Source organism: Mycteria americana, chromosome 15, assembly GCF_035582795.1.
Source record: "Mycteria americana isolate JAX WOST 10 ecotype Jacksonville Zoo and Gardens chromosome 15, USCA_MyAme_1.0, whole genome shotgun sequence".
Taxonomy (NCBI): domain Eukaryota; kingdom Metazoa; phylum Chordata; class Aves; order Ciconiiformes; family Ciconiidae; genus Mycteria; species Mycteria americana.
The window spans coordinates 8,287,861-8,307,232 of record NC_134379.1 but is presented as its reverse complement, the minus strand read 5'-3'; the positions used below and the strand labels follow the sequence as shown (position 1 = coordinate 8,307,232).

The 19,372-nt window shown below is 52.5% G+C and overlaps 2 protein-coding genes across 3 annotated transcripts in view; both read left to right on the top strand.

The window, feature by feature from the left end:
* Window positions 1–6,694, top strand: part of SH2B2 (SH2B adaptor protein 2) — a 28,601-nt gene extending 21,907 nt beyond the window's left edge. For both annotated transcript variants that reach the window (XM_075517773.1, XM_075517775.1), the window contains exons 6-10: window positions 640–734; window positions 1,856–2,038; window positions 2,162–2,355; window positions 3,215–3,386; window positions 3,889–6,694. In XM_075517773.1, the coding sequence (XP_075373888.1) occupies window positions 640–734; window positions 1,856–2,038; window positions 2,162–2,355; window positions 3,215–3,386; window positions 3,889–4,202 (958 nt within the window). In that variant the 3' untranslated portion in view covers window positions 4,203–6,694. The remainder of the gene's footprint in view (window positions 1–639; window positions 735–1,855; window positions 2,039–2,161; window positions 2,356–3,214; window positions 3,387–3,888) is intronic.
* A 3,727-nt stretch (window positions 6,695–10,421) lies between these two features.
* PRKRIP1 (PRKR interacting protein 1) lies at window positions 10,422–19,294 on the top strand. The gene is made up of 6 exons (XM_075517782.1): window positions 10,422–10,563; window positions 11,832–11,910; window positions 13,330–13,430; window positions 14,201–14,286; window positions 16,133–16,200; window positions 18,556–19,294. Exons 1-6 carry the CDS (start codon window positions 10,444–10,446, stop codon window positions 18,669–18,671), a joined length of 570 nt encoding a protein of 189 aa, XP_075373897.1. The 5' UTR covers window positions 10,422–10,443; the 3' UTR covers window positions 18,672–19,294.
* The last annotated feature ends 78 nt before the right edge of the window (window positions 19,295–19,372 follow it).

The following is a 19,372-nucleotide window of genomic DNA, read 5'->3' as shown; positions in this document are numbered from 1 at the left end:
CTTGCGCAAGAAGGGTGATGAAGCGCAGGGGTCAGGCAGCAGGGATGCTCTCCATGGGGGCTGCACCGCTGCAGCCCCCCCATTGCTCTGCTCCCGCTCGCCGTCTCGCTCTGGGCCTCCCAGCTTGGTTTTTTCACGTCTTTTGGAGACGTAATTCCTGCGGGTTGGTAATTCCCTTTGCAGAGGGTGAAAGCGAAAGCACCCTTGGGTGGAAGGCGGTGGTGGGAGCGTGCGTGCGTGCATCTACGTATGTCTGGCAAAGCGAAGAGCTGAAAGTCGAGGTAACAGACTTCCATCCAAACCAACAAGGTTGCAGCAAAACGCCGCAGCTAGGACCAGCTGGCGTGACCCGCGTAGCGAGGGCTTTCAAGGGTTTAATCCCCTCAAACCGGTATCTCACCCCCGAAAGGCCACGTTGTTTTGCCGGCCGCTCTGCCTCTCGATGCTGCAGGCACTTCTTTCCGTGGTAGCCCCTCCAGGAGGAAGCGAGGAGCATCGGGATGCGCGCTCCTGGATCACAGCTGGAATTTTGTTTGGTGGAGAGTCCCCGTCGCGTGCCTGCGAGCAGAGGGGCTACGCGTGCATCCCTGCGGCGTTGGCGGCTGGCGTGTGACTGTCTGCTCTGTGCTCTCCCCCCAGGGACAGCGGGGACGACATCGAGCTGGCGTCCTGCGCGCAGGGAGCCTGTCTGCCGGGCAGGGTGTCCTCCTGCAGCTGCGAGTTCCTGGCTGACGGTAAGGACCTACGTCTGGGAAAAACACCCGCCGGGGAGGGTGGGCCTCTCCGGGTGCCAGCTCTGGTTTGGGGGGGCCAGATCCTGCCAGTGATAAAGTGAAGGAGCCTGAAGGTGCTGTGGGGATGGATCTTCTTCTGTCTGTCGCCTTCCTCTTCTTCATGCTAGCCCCCACCCTGGCGAGGTGGCCCACCCCATTTAAGACATCGACGTCGCCCCTGTACATCCTGGTACATGTTGAAAATCTAGTCCCCGTCTGCAGGCGCTGGGGTCTCCGGGTCCCAGCGAGCAGCCTCCCCCTGCACAGCCCCACCTTGTCTCCGTGCCCGACTGTCATGGTTTAACCCCAGCCGGCAGCTCAGCCCCCCCCAGCCGCTCGCTCACTTCCCCCGGTGGGATGGGGGAGAGAATGGGAAGGGTAAAAGTGAGAAAACTCGGGGGCTGAGATAAAGACAGTTTAATAGGTAAAGCAAAAGCCGCGCACGCAAGCAAAGCAAAGCAAGGAATTAATTCACTCCTTCCCGTGGGCAGGCAGGTGTTCAGCCATCCCCAGGAAAGCAGGGCTCCATCACACATAACGGTGACTTGGGAAGACAAACGCCATCACTCCAAATGTCCCCCCCTTCCTCCTTCTTCCCCAGCTTTATATACTGAGCATGACGCCATATGGTATGGAATAGCCCTTTGGCCAGTTTGGATCAGCTGTCCCGGCTGTGTCCCCTCCCAGCTTCTTCGGCACCCGGCAGAGCACGGGAAGCTGAAAAGTCCTTGACTGGTGCAGCAACAACTAAACCATCAGTGTGTTATCAACCCTGCTTTCAGCACAAATCCAAACCATCGCCCCATACCAGCCACTATAAAGAAAATCAACTCTATCCCAGCCAAAACCAGTACGCCAACCAAGACACATCTGTGTCCCCCATCCTGGTCGCACTGGGGGAAGGAAACCCAGTGCAGGCTGAAAGGGAGTCCCCTGAGCTGCAGCCAGAGCCATAACCTAGTCCTGAGATGTCTCCGAGAGCCCAGGGTGCTCCAGTGCAGTGGCCTTCAGAGCAGGACAGCCCCCAGCCTTGTCCGGTGGTGCCGAGCCATGAGCCCGTCCCTCTACAAATTCCCTTCCAGATGTGCCCAGGCTGCCGGACAGATGTGCCCTGCCCGGCACTCACAACACTGCCACCGCCACCGCCGTCCCCGCGCCCCACGGCCGGGGCAGGGACTCCCTGGGGGAGCTCCTCGCCCACGTCCCGCTGGAGAGCTTCCTGCAGACGCTGGAGTCCTCCCCGGCTGCCGGCAGGCATCTCGCAGGTACCGGCATGCAGGATGCAGCCCCGGCACCTCAGTCCTGAGGGTGCACGGAGGGAGAGGAGGAAGGGGTGGGAGAGGGCGATGTCCGGGTGCTCCCTAAAAGCCTGCTGTCTCTGTGGCCAGGGGAGGACAGCGAGGCGGAGGCGGAGATCAACCTCTCCGACTTCCCCTGGTTCCACGGGACTCTCTCACGGATCAAGGCGGCTCAGCTGGTGCTCTTCGGGGGTGCCCGGAGCCACGGCTTGTTCGTCATCCGGCAGAGCGAAACGCGGCCGGGGGAGTACGTGCTGACCTTCAACTTCCAGGGGAAAGCAAAGGTGGGTGTCCTCTGCTTCTCCCTGAATATTAGTGCCAGCCCTGCCCAGCACCCCGGGCTCCTTCCCACCCTTGCTGGGGCTCTGCAAGCAAGTGGGTGCCATGGGGTGACCCCAAACGCGGCAGCTCTGCAGGGAGCTGCGCCCCGGCAGGGCACCCCTCGGGACCACCTGCCCTTGTCCCCCAGGAGCCCTCTGCACCCTGCCCAGCCTCATCAGCGCTTTCCCAGCTGGATCAGCGCCTGTCACACGGGGATAAGGTTAAACACCCCACGGGAGCCCAGCGTAGCCTGGCACATCATCCCCTGCCCTCTCCGTGTCCGCTCCATGTCCTGAAGTACACAGATGCACTATAAAAAAAAACAACCCACATGTAGTTTTCCGCTGGGTGCCTTTTCTACCAGAGGGCACATGCTGCGAGGGGTTGAGATATAACTGCCTGCTCTTGTCACCTGTCCCGCAAGAAGTATTTCAGGCGGGCTGTGGGCTCCCCTAGGCTGTCCGTGTCACCAGGATTGGAGCTGCAGCTCCCCTGGCTGCACCCAGCCACCTTTCTCTGGCTGCTTCTGTACGGTGGTCATCACCAGGAGGGGACAAACTTCTCCTGGGGCTGCAGCGAGTGGGGTTTTGCAGGAAACGCCCTGCAGCAGGAGACCTTCCCGGCCAGGCAGGGAAAAAATAAGCGTCCTATGTTATGAGCAAACCTCCCTTGGCTGATGGAGGTGGCTCCTTCTGCTGATTGCAAGGGTGAATCTCTCACCCTTGGGCATTGCAGGGGTGAATCTCTCACCCTTGGGCATTGCAGGGTGAATCTCTCACCCTTGCAATTCCCAGCTCACTTGCTCGCCCCCTGCACTTGCAGCACCTCCGCCTGTCGCTGAACGAGAGCGGGCAGTGCCACGTGCAGCACCTCTGGTTCCAGACCATCTTCGACATGCTGCGCCACTTCCACACGCACCCCATCCCCCTCGAGTCGGGCGGCGCGGCCGACATCACCCTCCGCAGCTACGTCGTGGCCCAGAGCCCGTTGCCCGGTAGGTGCCGGGGCCGTGCCGCTGCTGGGTGGGGGCACGGCTGCACGTGGAGGGCTGGGTTCGTGTTAGGGCTGGGATCTCACGTGGACCCAAAAGGGACTGACCCCTGGGATTCTTCCACCCACCCCCTCCCTAAAGCTGTGCCCGTGTCAGTGCGTGTGGCTCTGGAAATGCCCCAAGGTGGGCGTTATCCCACTGAGGGTGGGCAGGGAGGACCACGCAGCAGCAGGGCTGCGCGGGGGTGATGCGTGTGTCCCCGGCTGCGGGTGTCAGTCCCCTGGCTTGAGCAGGAGAGGAGCAGAGGGGTCTGCGGGGCTCAGTGGGGCTTGGAGCATCCCGCTATGCCGGGAGTGGGTGGGCAAGGAGGGCTGGGGAAGAACAGGGTCAAGGATGGAGAGAGCGAGCAAGGGAGAGGGTGGGTGTGGAAAGGTGCCAGTGACGGAGAGGAGGGGTTGAGCTCCCAGGCAGAATTGGAGGGGTCAAGCTCCTGTCTCCCTTGCAGACGCCGGCCCCCCACCAGCCCTCGTGTCGCAGCCGCCGGGCTGCCGGGTCGACCTGCCACCCCCGCACTACTTCTGCAGCACAGCACCCGCCGGCCCACCAGCCCCGCCACCGGCCGAGGGGGTGGCCACGGCCCCCCCGGTCACCATCCCTGTACCCTACCACCGCCTGGAGGGTGCCCTGGGCCCCCGGAGCCGCAGCGACAGCGCTGAGCGCCGGCCGGAGCCCCCTGCCACCAGTGCCGAGGACTACCACGAGGCTGATGGTGCCCGGAGCCGGACCCGGGCGGTGGAAAACCAATACTCCTTCTACTGAGTCCCCCGTTCCTGGGGGCTGGATGGCGGGGGGATGCGGGGCACCCGTGCCCCTCATCACTGCACCAGCCTCACCACCTCCTCCTGCCACCACCAGCAACGCGGCCGGGATGTCCTTCTTGCTCCCTGCTGCTTTCGGGAGCTGTGTCAGCAGCGGGCAATGTCCCAGCTGGACCCGGCGCCAGCCCCGAGGTTGGGGCAGTGCTGGGGGTTTGGGAGGCTGAAAGCATCAGTGCCATTTCGGAGCTTGCAGCCTCTTCCCTCTGGACCAAGAGCTCTCCCGGGGCCGAGCTGGGCTCCCTGCGTCTCCTCCCTGGGGACGCCCCTCCTGGGATGGCAGCACGAAGCTGCGATGGGCTCCTTCCTCCAGCCAAAGCACCTCGGCACATCCCCTCTGGGGCGAGAGCCCAGCGTGGCCGACATCCCTTCTGGCAGCATCGCCCAGCAAACCAGATGCCGAGGGCCTCTGGCGTTTCGGGATGACTGTGGAAGTGGCAGATCCCCATGCAGAGGCTTTTCTCGCGCACGCGGTTCCGTGCGCCCGAGAGGGCACTGCTGCAGAGGCATGAGGGTTTATCCAGGCTGGTTTTCAGGCCCCCTCTGGGGCACGTGTTTCCCACCCTCTGCCAGGAGAAGGTTTTTTTTTCCAAAGCTTAATGCATCGCATTCGAGGAAGGTTTTTCTTGCTGTCCTGCCACTTCTGTTCCTTTGTCCTTTCTCTCCTTGCTGTACCTATGGAGAGTCCCTGGATAACCCCTTTCTTCCTCCCTCTCTTCCTTGCTTTTTCAAAACCTAAGCTCTCCACAAGGGCATCAGCTCAGCCTTCTGCCTTCTCTCTACTGCAGCTAGGCACTATTTTCCATTGCTCAAGGCAAACCTTGAAAAATACGACAGCACCCCGGCTTTGCATCAGTTGTTAGTCATTCGGGCTGTCTCGGGGCGGGGGGGTCAGGCAGCGGCCAGGGGCTGTGTCTGGAGGTGAGGGGCAGCCTCACCCTGCAGGTGCTCGGCTGGGCTCCCGGGAATGAAAACACTGCACATCTTCAGTAGATGCTATTGAAGGTTATTTTTTGTTTTGTTTTTCTTAGAGAAATAGAAATGCCCAGGAAGAGCAAAAGGAATGGGGCTGCTGCCAGGTGGGTGAACAGCCAGCCGACACAGAGGGGCCAGGCCAGGCTGACTGCCGCAACAGGCAGGATTGCCCTCGCCGATGGCTGAAGTCCCTCCGCGGCAGATGTAAAACCCTGCCAGCGACGGTTGTAGCAGCATTGCTGCTGGGAAGGACCAGGCACTTGCAGCGGTCACCGCTGCTTGGTGGCTTTCTGATAGACCAGTGCAGCCCCATGCATCTATAGCAGAAAAAGGAGGTCCCTCGATAGAGGTGAGCCCTGGAAGAGAGCACAGAGCAGAAACCCGCTGTGGCCAGGTATGCACTATGTTGTCGATGCTTTTCCTACAGGTCACTGAAGCCCTTAGGGTGGTTTTACAGGCCAGGCTGCTTACCGGGACTGTGTGCCTCGTGGGGTGGGAGACCCTCCGAAAGGGCAGCTTTGCTTGCAGACAAAGTGCTTGCATGTTCCTCTTGGTTTGCCTCACACAGCTTGTCTTCCCCATCACCAGGACTCCTGGCTCCTCATGCGGCTACCAGGCCTGGGTGACAGTGCTAGGAGGACCTGAGCAAGGTGGCTTTGAAGTGTCTGGGTGGGTCTCCAGGTAGAGCAGGCCTCGCCGTACCCAGCTAGAAGTTACCACTTAGTGCAAAGAGAGGTACAAGCCAAGCCACAACCTAGCTCAAAACCCCTTGAATTTGCCTGGAGTTTTGGTTGGGTCAAATTATTTTTTTTTTTTTTAGGTGCCTTCTTTCCTGAGCTAGCAAAGCATGTCCCCAGTACTGGAGTTGCTTGTCTCTCCCACTTCAAGGGGGCAGAGAAGGTGTCTCCAAGGCTCCTTGCCTCCTCCTGCGATGTGAGAGCTGCCTGTCTGGCCCATGGGTGCATGAGACAAGGGTTGGTGGATCTCACGCCTACAGCAAATGCCACCTTCTCCCCAGACGCGTGGCCCTTCAGAGGGCAGCAGGAGCAGTTTGCTCTGGTGGGGTTATTTCTCCTTCCTCAGCCCAGCTAAAACCCAGCTTGGAGGAGCCCATGCAGCAGGGAGAGGCCAGGTGCTCTTGGTTGATGGGTTTAACATAGACCTGCTTCCTTCACACACACGGTGAAAGAGGGGGGACCTCTGGATGCGGCACAGACATTGTCACTCTTGTTCTTCACTGAGGTCCCAACGGGTTGGGTGGTTGTGGATGGGAGCACTGCCTTACAGACCTTCAAATGTTGGCTGAATTTTCACCTTCTGCATCACAGGATAGGAAAAGGAGGGGAAGCAATGATCTGCAAGCAAAAATGTTAATTTGTAAATAGGGAAGAGTCTGGAAGAGTTTACTGTTCTGTAGAATAAATTAATTTTATTTAAAAAAAAAAAAAGGACTTGTTAAACAAATGGAGAACTTGAGTTCCAGTTTTAAAATAAAATCGCAAAAAGGACAGCACATGAGCATGAGCTTGGGGCTTTGCTGGATCTGCTACATAGAAAAAAGAGAGGGAGGATGCTGTCGTGTCGCATGTGTGTAGACCTCATTGCTACCTTGAGGCAGCTGAGGCTGGGCTCAGACCACCTCTGCCCGACGGAGCCGGTCTAGTGCACCGAGGATGGAGGAGAGGGGTATTTTTTCACGCTGTTGAGCGGAGGGAGGTGGAGGATGGATCCAGGCTGTGCAGGGCAGGGTTTCCTCTCCTCCCAGTCTGTTATTTTCTTTGTCGGGGTTGTCACTGGTGCAAGTCGGAACGCCTCCATCCCTGAAGCGGCGCCGATAATAGTGCATTAGCAGCCCAGGGGAGTGAGGATGCACCTCCCTTGCCAAAGGCCTGTGCTAGCATCTCCTAGCAGCCGAGTTCCCTGTAGCGTGTGATCCCCCCTCCTGTGCCTTCGTCTCTCCTGGGAGGCAGTGCCTCGCTCGCCGCCATTGTATGTCTTTCTAGCGTGCTCTCTTCTGCTGAGGATCCCTCGGGAAAACTGGTACGTTGTCCCAGACTGTACTGTCACAGCTAAGCAGCGTGACAGACACGGCTTCCAGACGCAGCTAACACATGGCTTTTGGGGGGGTGGAGGGAGCTGCTCAGCTCTGTAATCAGGCCACGGTTGTGTCATGAGCCATTCACAAAAACATTCCCTCCCCAAAAGGCTCCAGAGCCTGCTCGCCGGTCCTGGAGAGCTCATCCAGCAGGAGCTGGGGAGGCGATAGCCCCTCCGTATGGATGACTCCTTCGTTGCCCGCAAGGCGGGCAATGAGGGCTGTGCCTGCAGGACAGCTGCTCCTCCTGCCTCACCATAAGCCATTCACACCTCAGCATATTAGCAAATTGACTAATTAAGGCATTAGTCTTGCTGGAAAACTGCCTTCCTTTCCCTTCACAAGGTTCCTGGGAGGGCGGCGGCAGGATGCAGCAGCCCTTTGCATCAAATGCAGAGATCTGGTAGTGAAACGAGGGGAAAGCAGCCTCAGTGTGTGGGCTGGGCTGGATCGTGTGCCAGCGATGCCCTCTGCCCGAGGACGGAGCAGGACTAGTCTGCGGGGATGCTGGTGCTGAGCCGCACCCTGGCAGATACTATGAACAGGGCAAAAACGTGAAGGGATTTCAGCAGCACAGCCTTCCACATTTCACGCGGTGTCTGAGCTGTTCATGGCTGCTCCTGCCTGCCTGACACGCAGGGTCTTTCACAGCAAAGGCTCGCGTGCTTCCAGAAGGATCCCTTTGAAGACAACTCTTCAGAATGCCGTTGCTCTGAAACACAAATGAGCTGCTTTGATACAGCTCAGGGAGCTGAATTCTGTGTTTGGTTTGCACTGAAACAGGAAAACACTTCCCTGTTCTAATGCAAATCCCCTGCCCCCATAAGCCCGGTTCTGCCCTGATCCCAGCCCAGCACTCTGATTTCATGGGCTTTGTATTTTTTTAATGGCATGACGAAATACTTCCTATTTTTGTTTGACCCAAGTAATAGTCTTGTCCCCTCTGCCCAGATAGATATATGTTAAAAATAATACATGCATAATATATCAAGAGTCTACACCAATTCCCTAGACATGTAGTCTGAGAGTGAGATGCTCCCAGGTCTCTTTCCCCACGCTCTTTGCCTGGGCTCCGTTGGATGACGGGCAACTGCCTGTTGTTTCCCAGGGCTGTGAGTTGTCGTTGGCACAAGCCACGCTTCGGGCAAGGGAATCGAGCTGCCCAGCTGCTCCCCGCAGCCCTCAGGCTGTCGCAATGTCTGCGGGCACGGCTGCCATTCTGCCTTCCTCTCGTAGGGACTGGCATGAGAGGGCTGAGACCTGACAGCTCATCACTCACACCCCCGCTTTTGGAAGCTGTGTTTTGGAGAGGTGGCCATGGCAGCAGGGAGGAAGAAACGGGGTAGCACCTTACAGGCTAGTGGGCTAAACTGGCCTGGGTTCTGCTCAGGACTCAGCAGAGCAGAGGGAAGAGGAAACTCAATTGATTTGCAGCAACACAGCTCCTAAAACCCATTCTGCAGTGACCTGAGAGGGGACAGGCACATGTACCTGCCCCGGCCTCTGCAAATGGAGCTGGCGTCTCCCTGGTAGGGGCTGAGTACAGGCTGGCACTGTCAGGTTTCTGTCCTGGTGGGCTGAAGAGGACCCAAGGGTGGGAGAGCTGTGGACACAGGAGCTCGTAAGCTGGGAGACAGCATGGGGGAAGCTGTTTGCATTGCTTCAGCCAGGGCTGCGGCTGCGAGGATGCCTTCCCGGGCCAGCACGGCCAGCTGGGAACTCAGCCAACCCTAAATTCACACCATTCTTTTACAAATCAGGTTGGTAAGACAAACAGGAGGCATAAACTAGCGCGATTTCCATAGCAACCTCAGTAGAGGTTGAAAAGTCTTTTGTAAACATAGGGCTGAACCTGAGGCTCAGCTCTGATTTTCTTCACGGAAGCGGGAAGAGCATGGAGGCTTATTAAATTGAGGTCATACAAATGACCCATAAATCTCAGAAGGAGCCATTCCCAACCTCTTTGTTCCCCTTTCTGTCACCCTCTCCACACGCACAGCACGAAGCTGTCTGAAACCCGGAGCCAAACTTCACCGCTCCAGCTTATCTCCATAAACTACACAAAGGCTTATGCCCCTCTTCCATTGCAGCTGACCTTTACTAGCTAGTTCTCTGACGCACGCACAGCCCGAGCACATGCCATGCCATTTCTGTAGGGCCACGGCGGCTTGACAGGAAATTTGGCTTGCAGAGGACGCCTGTATCGCAGCCAGCTCCAGCTCCTCTTCCCCGCTCACGGCTTCCTCCGGCCTCATCAGACAAGTGTGGATCTGGGCATACAAGCCTTCAGCTGGTCCAGGCACCGTTCCTGCAAAGCCCAGGAGAGAATATGAATGCAGACGGCACAGAGTCGTCCCCCCACCGCTACCTGCCGGCCTCTCCCAGCGCCCAGCAAGGCCGTGCTGTGGGATATCGCGCTGCTGTTCATCACTGTCAGCGGACAAAGCCGGTGGGCAATGCAGGCAGCGCTGGTTAATTACCAAAGTGACACGAACAGATGGTGCAGGCAGCCTGCCGGGGAGGCCCTAGGAAGTCCCATATCACTTACACCATCACAGGGGAGGGATTTGGCTGGGCTGAGGGTGCCAGTGCGAAATGCACCGAGTTTTCACCCTCCTCGGGGCTCTGCTGTCGGGGCTGAGCGTGGACCCCGGCCAGAGCGTGGCAGATGCCGGAGCCGCCTTGCTAACGGGTCCCGTGGGGGACAGGCTGCACTCGCTGCAGCCTGGAGAACGTGCCTGGGGGGACGGGGGAAATCAGAGCTCCGGCAAACGCAGCCTTCAGGCGACGCGGGCCCCACGGTACAGCTGGGACCTGGGAGAAGCGACGCAGGGGCCGCCTGCAGCCCCCAGCAAGGCCGCGCCAGGGCCCGCAGCCATCCTCGGCCGCTGCCCGCTTCCTCCTGACGGCCCTCAGCCGTGCCCCGGGGGCCCGGCGGGCCCGCCAGCCGCCCGTTTCCCCGCGGGGGTCCCTACGCACTGCGTGCCCCCTCCCGGCGCGGCCTGCCCTCCGCAGGCCGGCACCCGCCGCCATGACAGGCCGCGGCGGCCCCGCGGGCCGGGCGCGTCGCGCGCGTGACGCCAGCGGCGGGGCGGGGCGCGGAGGCGGCTGGAGCATGGCGGCGCCCTCGGCCCCGCGGCCGCCCCGGCCCCGCAAGGAGCCGCAGCCGCTCGTCATCCCGCGGAGCGCGGCCGAGGAGCAGCGCCTGCGCCTCGAGCGGCTCATGAGGAACCCGGTGAGGGCACCCGCCGGGCCTCTGCCCCTGCCCGGGGCGGCGGGTCCGTGGGGGGAGAGGGAGACCGATACCCCCACCCCCGCGGGGTCCGTGAGGGGAGAGGGACCAGCACCCCCCCACCTCCGGGGCCGTGAGGGAAGACGGACGGACCCCGCGCTTCCTCCTCCCCGGGGTCCGGGAGGGGAGAGGGACCGACCGCCCCTTCCTCCTCCCCGGGTCCGTGAGGGGAGAGGGACCGACACCCCCTCAGCAGCACCCCCCCCCCGGGGTCTGTGAGGAGAGAGGGACCGACCCCGCCTACCTCCTCCCCGGGTCCTTGAGGGGAGACGGACTGACACACCACACCCCCCTCTTCCTCCTCCCCGGGCCCCTGAGGGGAGAGGGGCCGAACCCCACCACCCCTGGGCTCTGTGAGGGGAGAGGGACCGACCTCCATGCTCCTCCTTCCTGGGTCCGTGAGGGGAGAGGGACCGACACCACCACCCCCTCCCCTCCCCGGGTCTGCGAGGGGAGAGAGGCCGACATCCCCCCACACACACCGGGTTGCCCTGAGGGGAGAGGGATTTGTCTTCCCCGGAGTGCCGTGAGGGGAGAGACCCATCTCTGGGGACCCGGGGGGAGGGCTGGCCCCTCAGTGCTCTGCCAGCTGGTCTTTCCTCTGCCCGCTGATTTTAATTGGGGGTGGGGGGGAGCATGACCCTGGTTCCTCTAACTGGCTGGTTTGATCCTTGTCCTGAGGAGGAGGAGGTGTTTGCCGGATGGAGAGTCTCACCCTCCCTCTGCGTGTGTGCTGGAGGAGACTGAGACTTCCCACGCCGTGTTCTTCCTCTGACCTTGCACCATGTGTTCTCCCTTCCCTGCTCTTCCCTGTCCTCCGTAGATCTGGCATGGAAGGTGCACAAATGCCTTTTATCTCTTCCCAGAGTACTGGTAGTGGGAGTATACTCGGTTTCTGCGAGTGCTTGGAGGTGCTGACTTGCTTCGTTCTAGTTTCCGTACTGAAAAGAAGCACAGACACTCCTAATCCTCCTGGGGTTTGTTGACCTGCAGGCCTGAATGTGAGGGAAAGAGAGGATACCTCCTGGTCCTCGTGTTCTGCCTGCTCCTGATCCCTATGCATGAAGAAATTACTACAGCTGTGCTCCTTCTGAGATCTGTCAGCTGATGGAAGAGGCTGTTGTCAGACATATACTACCTTTCAACAATGTGTTAAAATTGCAGACTTTGCTCCTAGAAGATACTGATGACTGGTTGGTTTGTTCTTGCAGGAAAAGACTGTACCAATTCCTGAAAAACTGAATGAATGGGCACCACGACCTCCCCCGGAGTTTGTTAGAGATGTCATGGGTAAAGATACTATTCTTCAGATAACTGTAGGGTCAGCTACATTAAACTTAGAAAAGTGTTTAACAGAAAAGGCTAGAGATGGTTGCTCATTTTGCTGGAGAAAAGAGGTATGAAATGTGCTTCAGGAGTTGCTTTTCCAAGTTCTGTTTGCTTCTTGGGTTCCACTTTTCTGCTTCTTGTCAGAATGCAAAGTGAACAAGGCTGGTGGCACTCCTGGCCTGCGTGCAGTGAAATAAGGTATTGCTCTGGTGATGACAAGTAAATAATGATAAGTAAATCTGTCCTTTCCACGTATCGGAGAGTGCTCTGGAAACTTAATGAAGTCCCTCTTTTGACTGCTTTGAGTCTGAATCTCAGGCAGTGAGAAGCAGATGCATGTAGCGGATACGATTGTATGTGGTCAGGTAGGGAGCTGGCAGCTGTGCAAGGAACCTGATCCAAGTATTCTGCTTACACTTTACTTTTACCTGCATGGATTAAATGTAGTAGTTGTGGTATAGATTTCACCTGCATGTAGAAGTTCTGTCGTTCTTTGGGACCCTCATCCTTATTAATGATCCTTTCTAGAGGCTGACTTGTTCTTATTTCAGAGTAACTGATCTTGGACTAAAGCTTTTATACACTTCTGAATAAACTGTTCTGCTTATTGTAATTCCCTCATGGCTTTTTCAAATAGCTTTGCTCTGTGCTTGAGTTGAACTGTCTTGTTTTTCTGGGAGCCCCTGACGTGCTGGGATTCTGTTGATATCAAGAGCACCCCTATTGCAGTCCCAGCTGTCATGTTTTGATTACTAGGTGTCTTCGAGGCATGTATTTGTGTGCTTTGCATTGAGAAATGGCTCAGGAGACAGAGGAAGAGAATGGAGCGCGATGTTGAAAACTCCTGTGAGACTTCAACATGCAGGCCGATGCCAGGAAGAGCGAGCTATAGGGATTTCGTTTATGAAGAAACGGTCAAAAACTGTCAGTGGTATCTGTCTTGCATAGGAAAGTACAATATGATGGGTTTTATCACCTTACTGTTGACCTTTATTTTTTGTATGAGATGCTGAAAACTAGCGAGAAGCAGCCTCAGTAGGATGTTTTATCTCACCTCTGCCTAGAATAGAATGGGGTTTGCATTTGATCTCCAGTTCTTTTACTGCTTCAATGTCCAGCTAAGACTGGATTCTCTCTAGGGGAGTAACTGACCAGTAGAAACTGCAGTGACCCATAAGCGTATGGTTTCGCAGCTCGCTTTGGCTTTTGATTGTGAGTGATTTGAGCTTATATAAAATGGTGACACACTCTGTGTGTTGTTAATAGATTTTCATCTTACAGTGCCCTCTCATGTGTCCTGTCTCTCAGCATCTAGCTGTAGTCATTTGTGAGCATCTAGTATACGTTATTTTCTAGTAGACTAACTCTTCTTTATTGTAGGTTCCAGTGCTGGAGCTGGGAGTGGGGAGTTTCATGTGTACCGACACCTTCGTCGGCGAGAGTACCAGAGGCAAGATTTCATGGATGCCATGGCTGAGAAGGTCAGCCTGACTTTTTATAATTTTTTTCCCCCTGACTATTTGATGTTTGTTGCAAATCTTTTTTTCTTTTAAAGTCATGTACAAATAATTCAGTTCCGAACCACCCCTTATCAGAGGAAAACTGTAGGAGTATGTGATATGTGGCGTCTTTGTCAGTATGGAAACATTTGGTGCTTTGTGTCAGACATGCTCCATCTTCTTTGTTCACTGGGGTCCTAGCACACAGTAAGACTGCACGTGAATGTGTGTGTTCTCAGGTTGGTTTGAAAATGCTTTAAAAACTAGAAATCCCTAATATCACTGTCTTGCACAGACAGAATCAAAGCAAGCACCTGTGCACAGAGTCTGGATCTCTTTCTTTTGAGTCTTGGTCAAGTAGAATAGCACCTCTTTCAGAGAGCATTATTGTTATACTCTCTCTTGGCCAAGATGAGTCCTTTGATCCGTATGTTAATGTTTGTGTCTCAAATTATTCTCTTGTTTTTGCTGAAACATTCTTTAGGGCAGAAGCCCAACCTCCCTCATCTGTTTTGGTGAGGATTCCTCCCTCTAAAGGCTTCAATGTTTGGCTCAGGCTGCAGGTTAAAAACGCTGTCGGTACAGAAGTCATCCCTAGGAATATGGCTTTTGTACAAAGAAGCAGCCAGACAAAATCTGGCAAAGCTCCCTTCTGTATTTTGCTAAAAGACTTCTCCCTAAAAGGACATGACTTTTAAAAGAAGTATTTTAACTTAGATTGTGACCAAAGTATGACATGTGATCAATTACAGCAAAGACTAGATGAGGAATTCCAGAAGAAACTGGAGAGGAATAAGATGATTGCAGAAGAACAAACAGCAAAACGCAGAAGGAAGCGGTAAGGGCAGATTGTCCCCAGGAGGCTTGACATGGAAACCCTCATGCCCCGTGCCTCATCTGTAGCTGCATGCTTTGGATAAATGCTATCATTCTGTGTCTACATCTATCAGCTGAGAAGTCTGGCTGTGGAAATTAATTTTGTTAATGTCATTGTTTGGTTTCTAAAGGTAGCTGTAAACTTGACAGGCTTTGCTGGCATGGTTTATGTTCTGTGCCATCGCTAGCAGGATAACTTTTGACTGGTTGAGCAGCTTTTGCTGACACGGTGGTGGTGAGTGCAACACGCCTTACTGCGTATTTGTTAGAGCAATGTCAGGAAAGGTTTGTATGTACATCTGGCTTAAATAAATATCTGAAACAGCTGACACCAAGCAGCTTAAGTGCAAAAAGGGGTGCTACTTAATGGGTACGCGTATGGATTCGGACTAGCAGAGCGTGGTGGGCCTGATGCTGTCCTCCATACACTGTCAGCGTGACTAGTCCAGTTGAGTCTGTGAATACTGAAAAGGCCACTGATGGGTGCAGCATTGTTAAAATCAGTAGCTGCTTCTACCTACCTCATTGAAATGTCTGGCAGGTCAAGTCTAGTCAATTATATGGAAAAATTAAAAAATATTAAATCCATCCTTCTCTTAAGTTTTAGACAAAGAGAAACAGTTACAGGATTGATGCTCTCAAGAAATAGCCTGAGCATTGTAATGCACGGATACAAGAATTTAAATTCCACAGTCTGTGTCTGCCATACCTTTCAGAAATAGCAGGGTATGACGGCTCAGCTCTTTCAGAGGGTCTGACCCTGAGCAGCCTCTCTCTTGCTTCTTTGAGAATGAGGGGTTTACATCTTGTAGCTGAGAGCTGCTGCTGAAAGGCCTGTGCAAAGTGACTCACTGGCATATTAGCACAAAAGTGCACAACACAAACACTGTTGCCATCTTACTTTAATTTAGTGTGGTCCAACAGATGGCCACCAAGTCAGATCTGGCCTGCTGCCTTTTTCCTGGCTGAGATGGAGAACAACTGTTCAAACAGCAAATGCTGCCTAAACACTCCAACACCTCCTTGTCCCCCTTCCTCTATAGTCTAATGGTGTAGGTCCCAAGCGGCTTTGCCCTGTAGGAGCCCCTCTGACTTCCCTCACCACCCTTTCTCTTCTGTCCTGAGTTAACAGGTACAGTACTTTGTGCTCTGTTTCAACAGAATTCATTTATGGTGTTGAGAGAGGAACGTGAAACCCTGATTGTTCTGCCCTGTCTCTGCCATTACACTGCCTGGTTACTTTTGCTAGGCAAACCGAACTAGGTCGTATGAACTGAAATTGCCTCTTACCCCTAATGTTACTCCTAGGGCCCAACATATTGATGAAGTACAGCCAAAGATGAAGGTCAAAGCATTCTGCATTTTTTTTTTCCATTAAAGTATATATTACTGGTGATGACTTAATTTTTTTTTTCCCAATGTTCAGTTCCAGCAGTCTGGGTTTTGACACCATTTTCTCTTTTTATTTCTTAGGCTAGGTAGCTAAAACGTAGGCACAGTTTCATTTTTATTCCTTCTGTGTTCTTGGAGATGCTTGCGTCTCATATAGTTTTGGTTGCAGTGGCGTCATGGAAGACTTTTAAAAAAAAAAATTCCATTAGACTAAAAATAACATAGAAAAGTTTCTGTTGATCATGTGTCTAAGTTTGCTCGTGCTGAATTTTCAGTTGAGGCCAAATTTAAATTGAACTTCTCTTCTGAAGTCTGCTTTTCCAAGATGTCTGCAATATGTCCTTTATCAATGTATGAGCGTGCAGAAGCTTTACAATGTTGGATTTGCAAAAGAGTCTTTTTTCTTTGCTTTATAGCCAGAAGTTAAAAGAGAAGAAACTGCAAGCTAAGAAAAATAAACTTGAACAAAAGAAGCAGGGAAAAGGTCAGTGAAATTTAGTTTTCTTTTCTCAAGACTTCGTTCTGTTCCTTAATTGAAGCCTAGAAGGGTTTGTTCCACCCCCCGCCCCAAGCATTCTCGATAACATGGATAGGAAGACTGAGCCTTAAGCGTGTTATTTTAGCTAATGTTTCAAAAGTCGTCTTTGAAAGCCATCTATGTTGAGATTTAATCTTCCAAATAATTTGGCTGTTTGTGAATATTTTCCCTTTATTAGGGGAAATTTTGGACAGCAAACATTGGAATCCTAGTTTGTTGATTGTGGATGTTTTGCCCCAGCTATTCTGACAAACTGCAGATTTAGAACATCTTCTGCTAAAAAAGGCAGTATTGTTAAAGGCTGTTCTTTTTTTAAGTATATTCTCAATGTGTATGGGAAAACAGGTGGAAAAAATGCACAGCTTGGACAGCAAGAAACTGAGTTATGATTTTGTGTGTAAGAAATTGTGCCACCTTGGTGCCATCTGTTCCACACGACTATTTTATTTCACATAGAAATAAATGTGAAAGACCTGACTGCCTCTGTTCTCCTGCAGTCTTGAAAATCAATGTTCAGCAATGTCAGTGTAACTGTTTGCTCAAACTTTTGAATACTCGTTGCTTCCTTTCAGTGAGTATATTTTAGCTTACTCTTTCAAATAGTTGTCCTTTCTGGATTAGCACTCTGACTCTGCAGTAATTCTTAGTCTTAAAGTTACAACAGTTCCTGCTAATTCTGCTAGAACAGTGACTTGTCTGACAGTGCTACCTTATTTCTGCTTTGCTTTTCAAAATTGGATCTGTTTCAAGTGAACCATTGCCAGCCTCCCGTATAAACATGGGCGGACAAATTCATCATTAGGTTAATTTCACTTGTGACAGCAAGTGAATGTAGCAGAGTGAGGTTTTTTGTGTTTTGTTTCGGTTCTGTTTTTTTTAAAGCTACTCATTTATGAATTGTGACTGGGAGGAGAATTTAAGTATGAGTCAACATACTTTTTGTTCACTTTGAGTGAGCAAAACAAAATACCCATCCCTTTAGGGAGCGGCTGGGAGAGAGGGGGGCTGGATCAGGGACTGGCACTGTGGTATGGGACTGCCATGTACCACTTGTTGGGCTGGAATGTTTTTATTCGGCACGAATAAATCATCTTCTGGAAGCCAGAATCCAAACTGCCCTGTCTTTAGAATAGTTCTTAGCTCTTTACAGGTTGTGGTTCTCTAAAATAAATAAATAAATGAATGAAGTCAGTGGAGATAGAAGCCACTGATAGCTGTCTTTAGTCTACTGAGAATAGGCTTGTCTTTGCCTAGTTTTGTGTGCCCTGGGTTGAGATCTGAGAGTTTTTCCAAATTAATTGAAGTGTATCTGTTGGATGTGGCAGGCAAGCATTTATCTTCCTTTTTGAATGAATAAAAAAACCCTCTGCGTTGCCATCTTTCACCTTTGTTGTAGTAAAAACATTAAGAATAAAGCTTGGTGCTAAATAAGGTCAGCTGTTAAAGTTGCATTGTTGTACAGACCCCTAATAAAAAATGAAAGTGCGGAACCTTACCACGCGGTGGCATCAGACCACTAATCCTCAGTCCTCCGTGTAACTGATCCGAGCTGAGTGTGGCTTGGCCTGAGAAACAGGAAAGGTACAAGAGCTACTGGGAGCAGAAGGATGGCTATTAGATTCAGGTCCCACTTTATGCTGTACCTAATTTTCATTATCCGTTATTTAATTTCTAGTAGGTGTTTTCTGGTCTTTTAGCAGGCTTCATGAGTTTTCTGTGACCCTCGTTAATCTTACACATATCTTAACGAGTTCCTGTACTTGCAGTATACCAAACAGTCTGTAAAAGTTCATGGCACCTTGTGGAGTTTCTGTAAACTTGGGTAGGTGTAGAAATATACTGAGTCTCGCCCGTGGCTTCCCAGTGCCTGCGTTCTTTAACAGTACTCTGTGATATTTGAAAGTTCATGCTGACGTGCAGAGGTGAGAGTGGGAATGAGATAATCTATAGCTTCAGCGTTTGACTACCTCTGTTTGAAATAATGTTGTGTAGGAGGTGGAGTTGCTGCACAGTGGTAACATTGGAGGTAAGAGAATATTTCTCCAAGGGAGAATTTGATATTCTGAGCCCTACATCGCTGGGTAGGATTAATATAACCTGATACATGTTTCCTTAGTATCTGGGACTACTTTGTTGTGAGATATTTAACAAGGAAGACGCATGGGAATATGTTATCCATCCGTACTAATTAGCGTGACCTAATACACGTTTGCTTAGCACCTGAGACTATTGTGTTGTGAAATACTTAACAAGGAGGACACATGGGAATATGTTATCAATTCATACTGTTTGTGTTTTTAGAACCTGATCAATCTCAAGAGCGAGTCAGCAGCGAGGATGATGAAGAGGATAGCAAGGAGGAAGAAGAGAAGGAAGATGATGCTGAAGAGCCAAGTTTTGTGATGGGAAGAGGATGAGGCCTTTCAGGGACAGCTGGAAACGCTTTTCATTGCTTTATATTCAGGAGCATGAAAGTCTGTCATCTCAGCCAAGCAGAACCCATTGGCGTACGTTATATCTGCTTAACGGTGAATGACCTTCACGTCACAGGCCCAAGAGATGTTGATAGAGAAATGCCAAATAAGAGGTTTTTTCTTAATTGCTTGTATAACTGCTGTGCAGTCTGCTCTAAGTTTGCTCCAAAGAGTCAGCCATAAGTCTCTGTGACCCTAGAGTTCTTTCTAACATGGCCCAGAGTGTTTTTCTGTCTGAAAGCTAAAACATATCCATTACCATTTAAGGAAAATATTACTGTGAGGGCTACGTATTCTACTTATGTCGAAGCTGGTAGCAGTGGGATACATGAATCTAAGGGAAGAGTTTAACCTAAAGTAGAAAAGTGGTCTGTAGCCAGACTCTCCTGCACTGTGAGCGTTCTGAATTTGGGGTTTTGTATGGGGTCATCTCTAACCCAAAGAAATCAGTTTATGTTGCTAGACAAGTTCTATAGATTTTTAAGCAGGATCCCTTTTTTATTGCTAAAACTTTCCCTATTACTTTTCTTCCATGTTTTTTAAATGAATAAAGGGGATGTGTTGGATTGTTCTGTCTTCTTTTTTTTTTTTTTTTTTTTTTTTGAAGAGGATTTCAGTAAAATAAAGAGATGCTTGCAGTGCTG

Coding starts and splice junctions, on each gene's coding strand:
- PRKRIP1 (XM_075517782.1), top strand. CDS start 10,444: ATGGCGGCGCCCTCGGCCCCGCGGCCGCCCCGGCCCCGCAAGGAGCCG. Junction 11,911..13,329: donor GTTTGTTAGAGATGTCATGG/GTAAAGATACTA, acceptor TCTTTATTGTAG/GTTCCAGTGCTGGAGCTGGG. Junction 13,431..14,200: donor TGGATGCCATGGCTGAGAAG/GTCAGCCTGACT, acceptor GATCAATTACAG/CAAAGACTAGATGAGGAATT.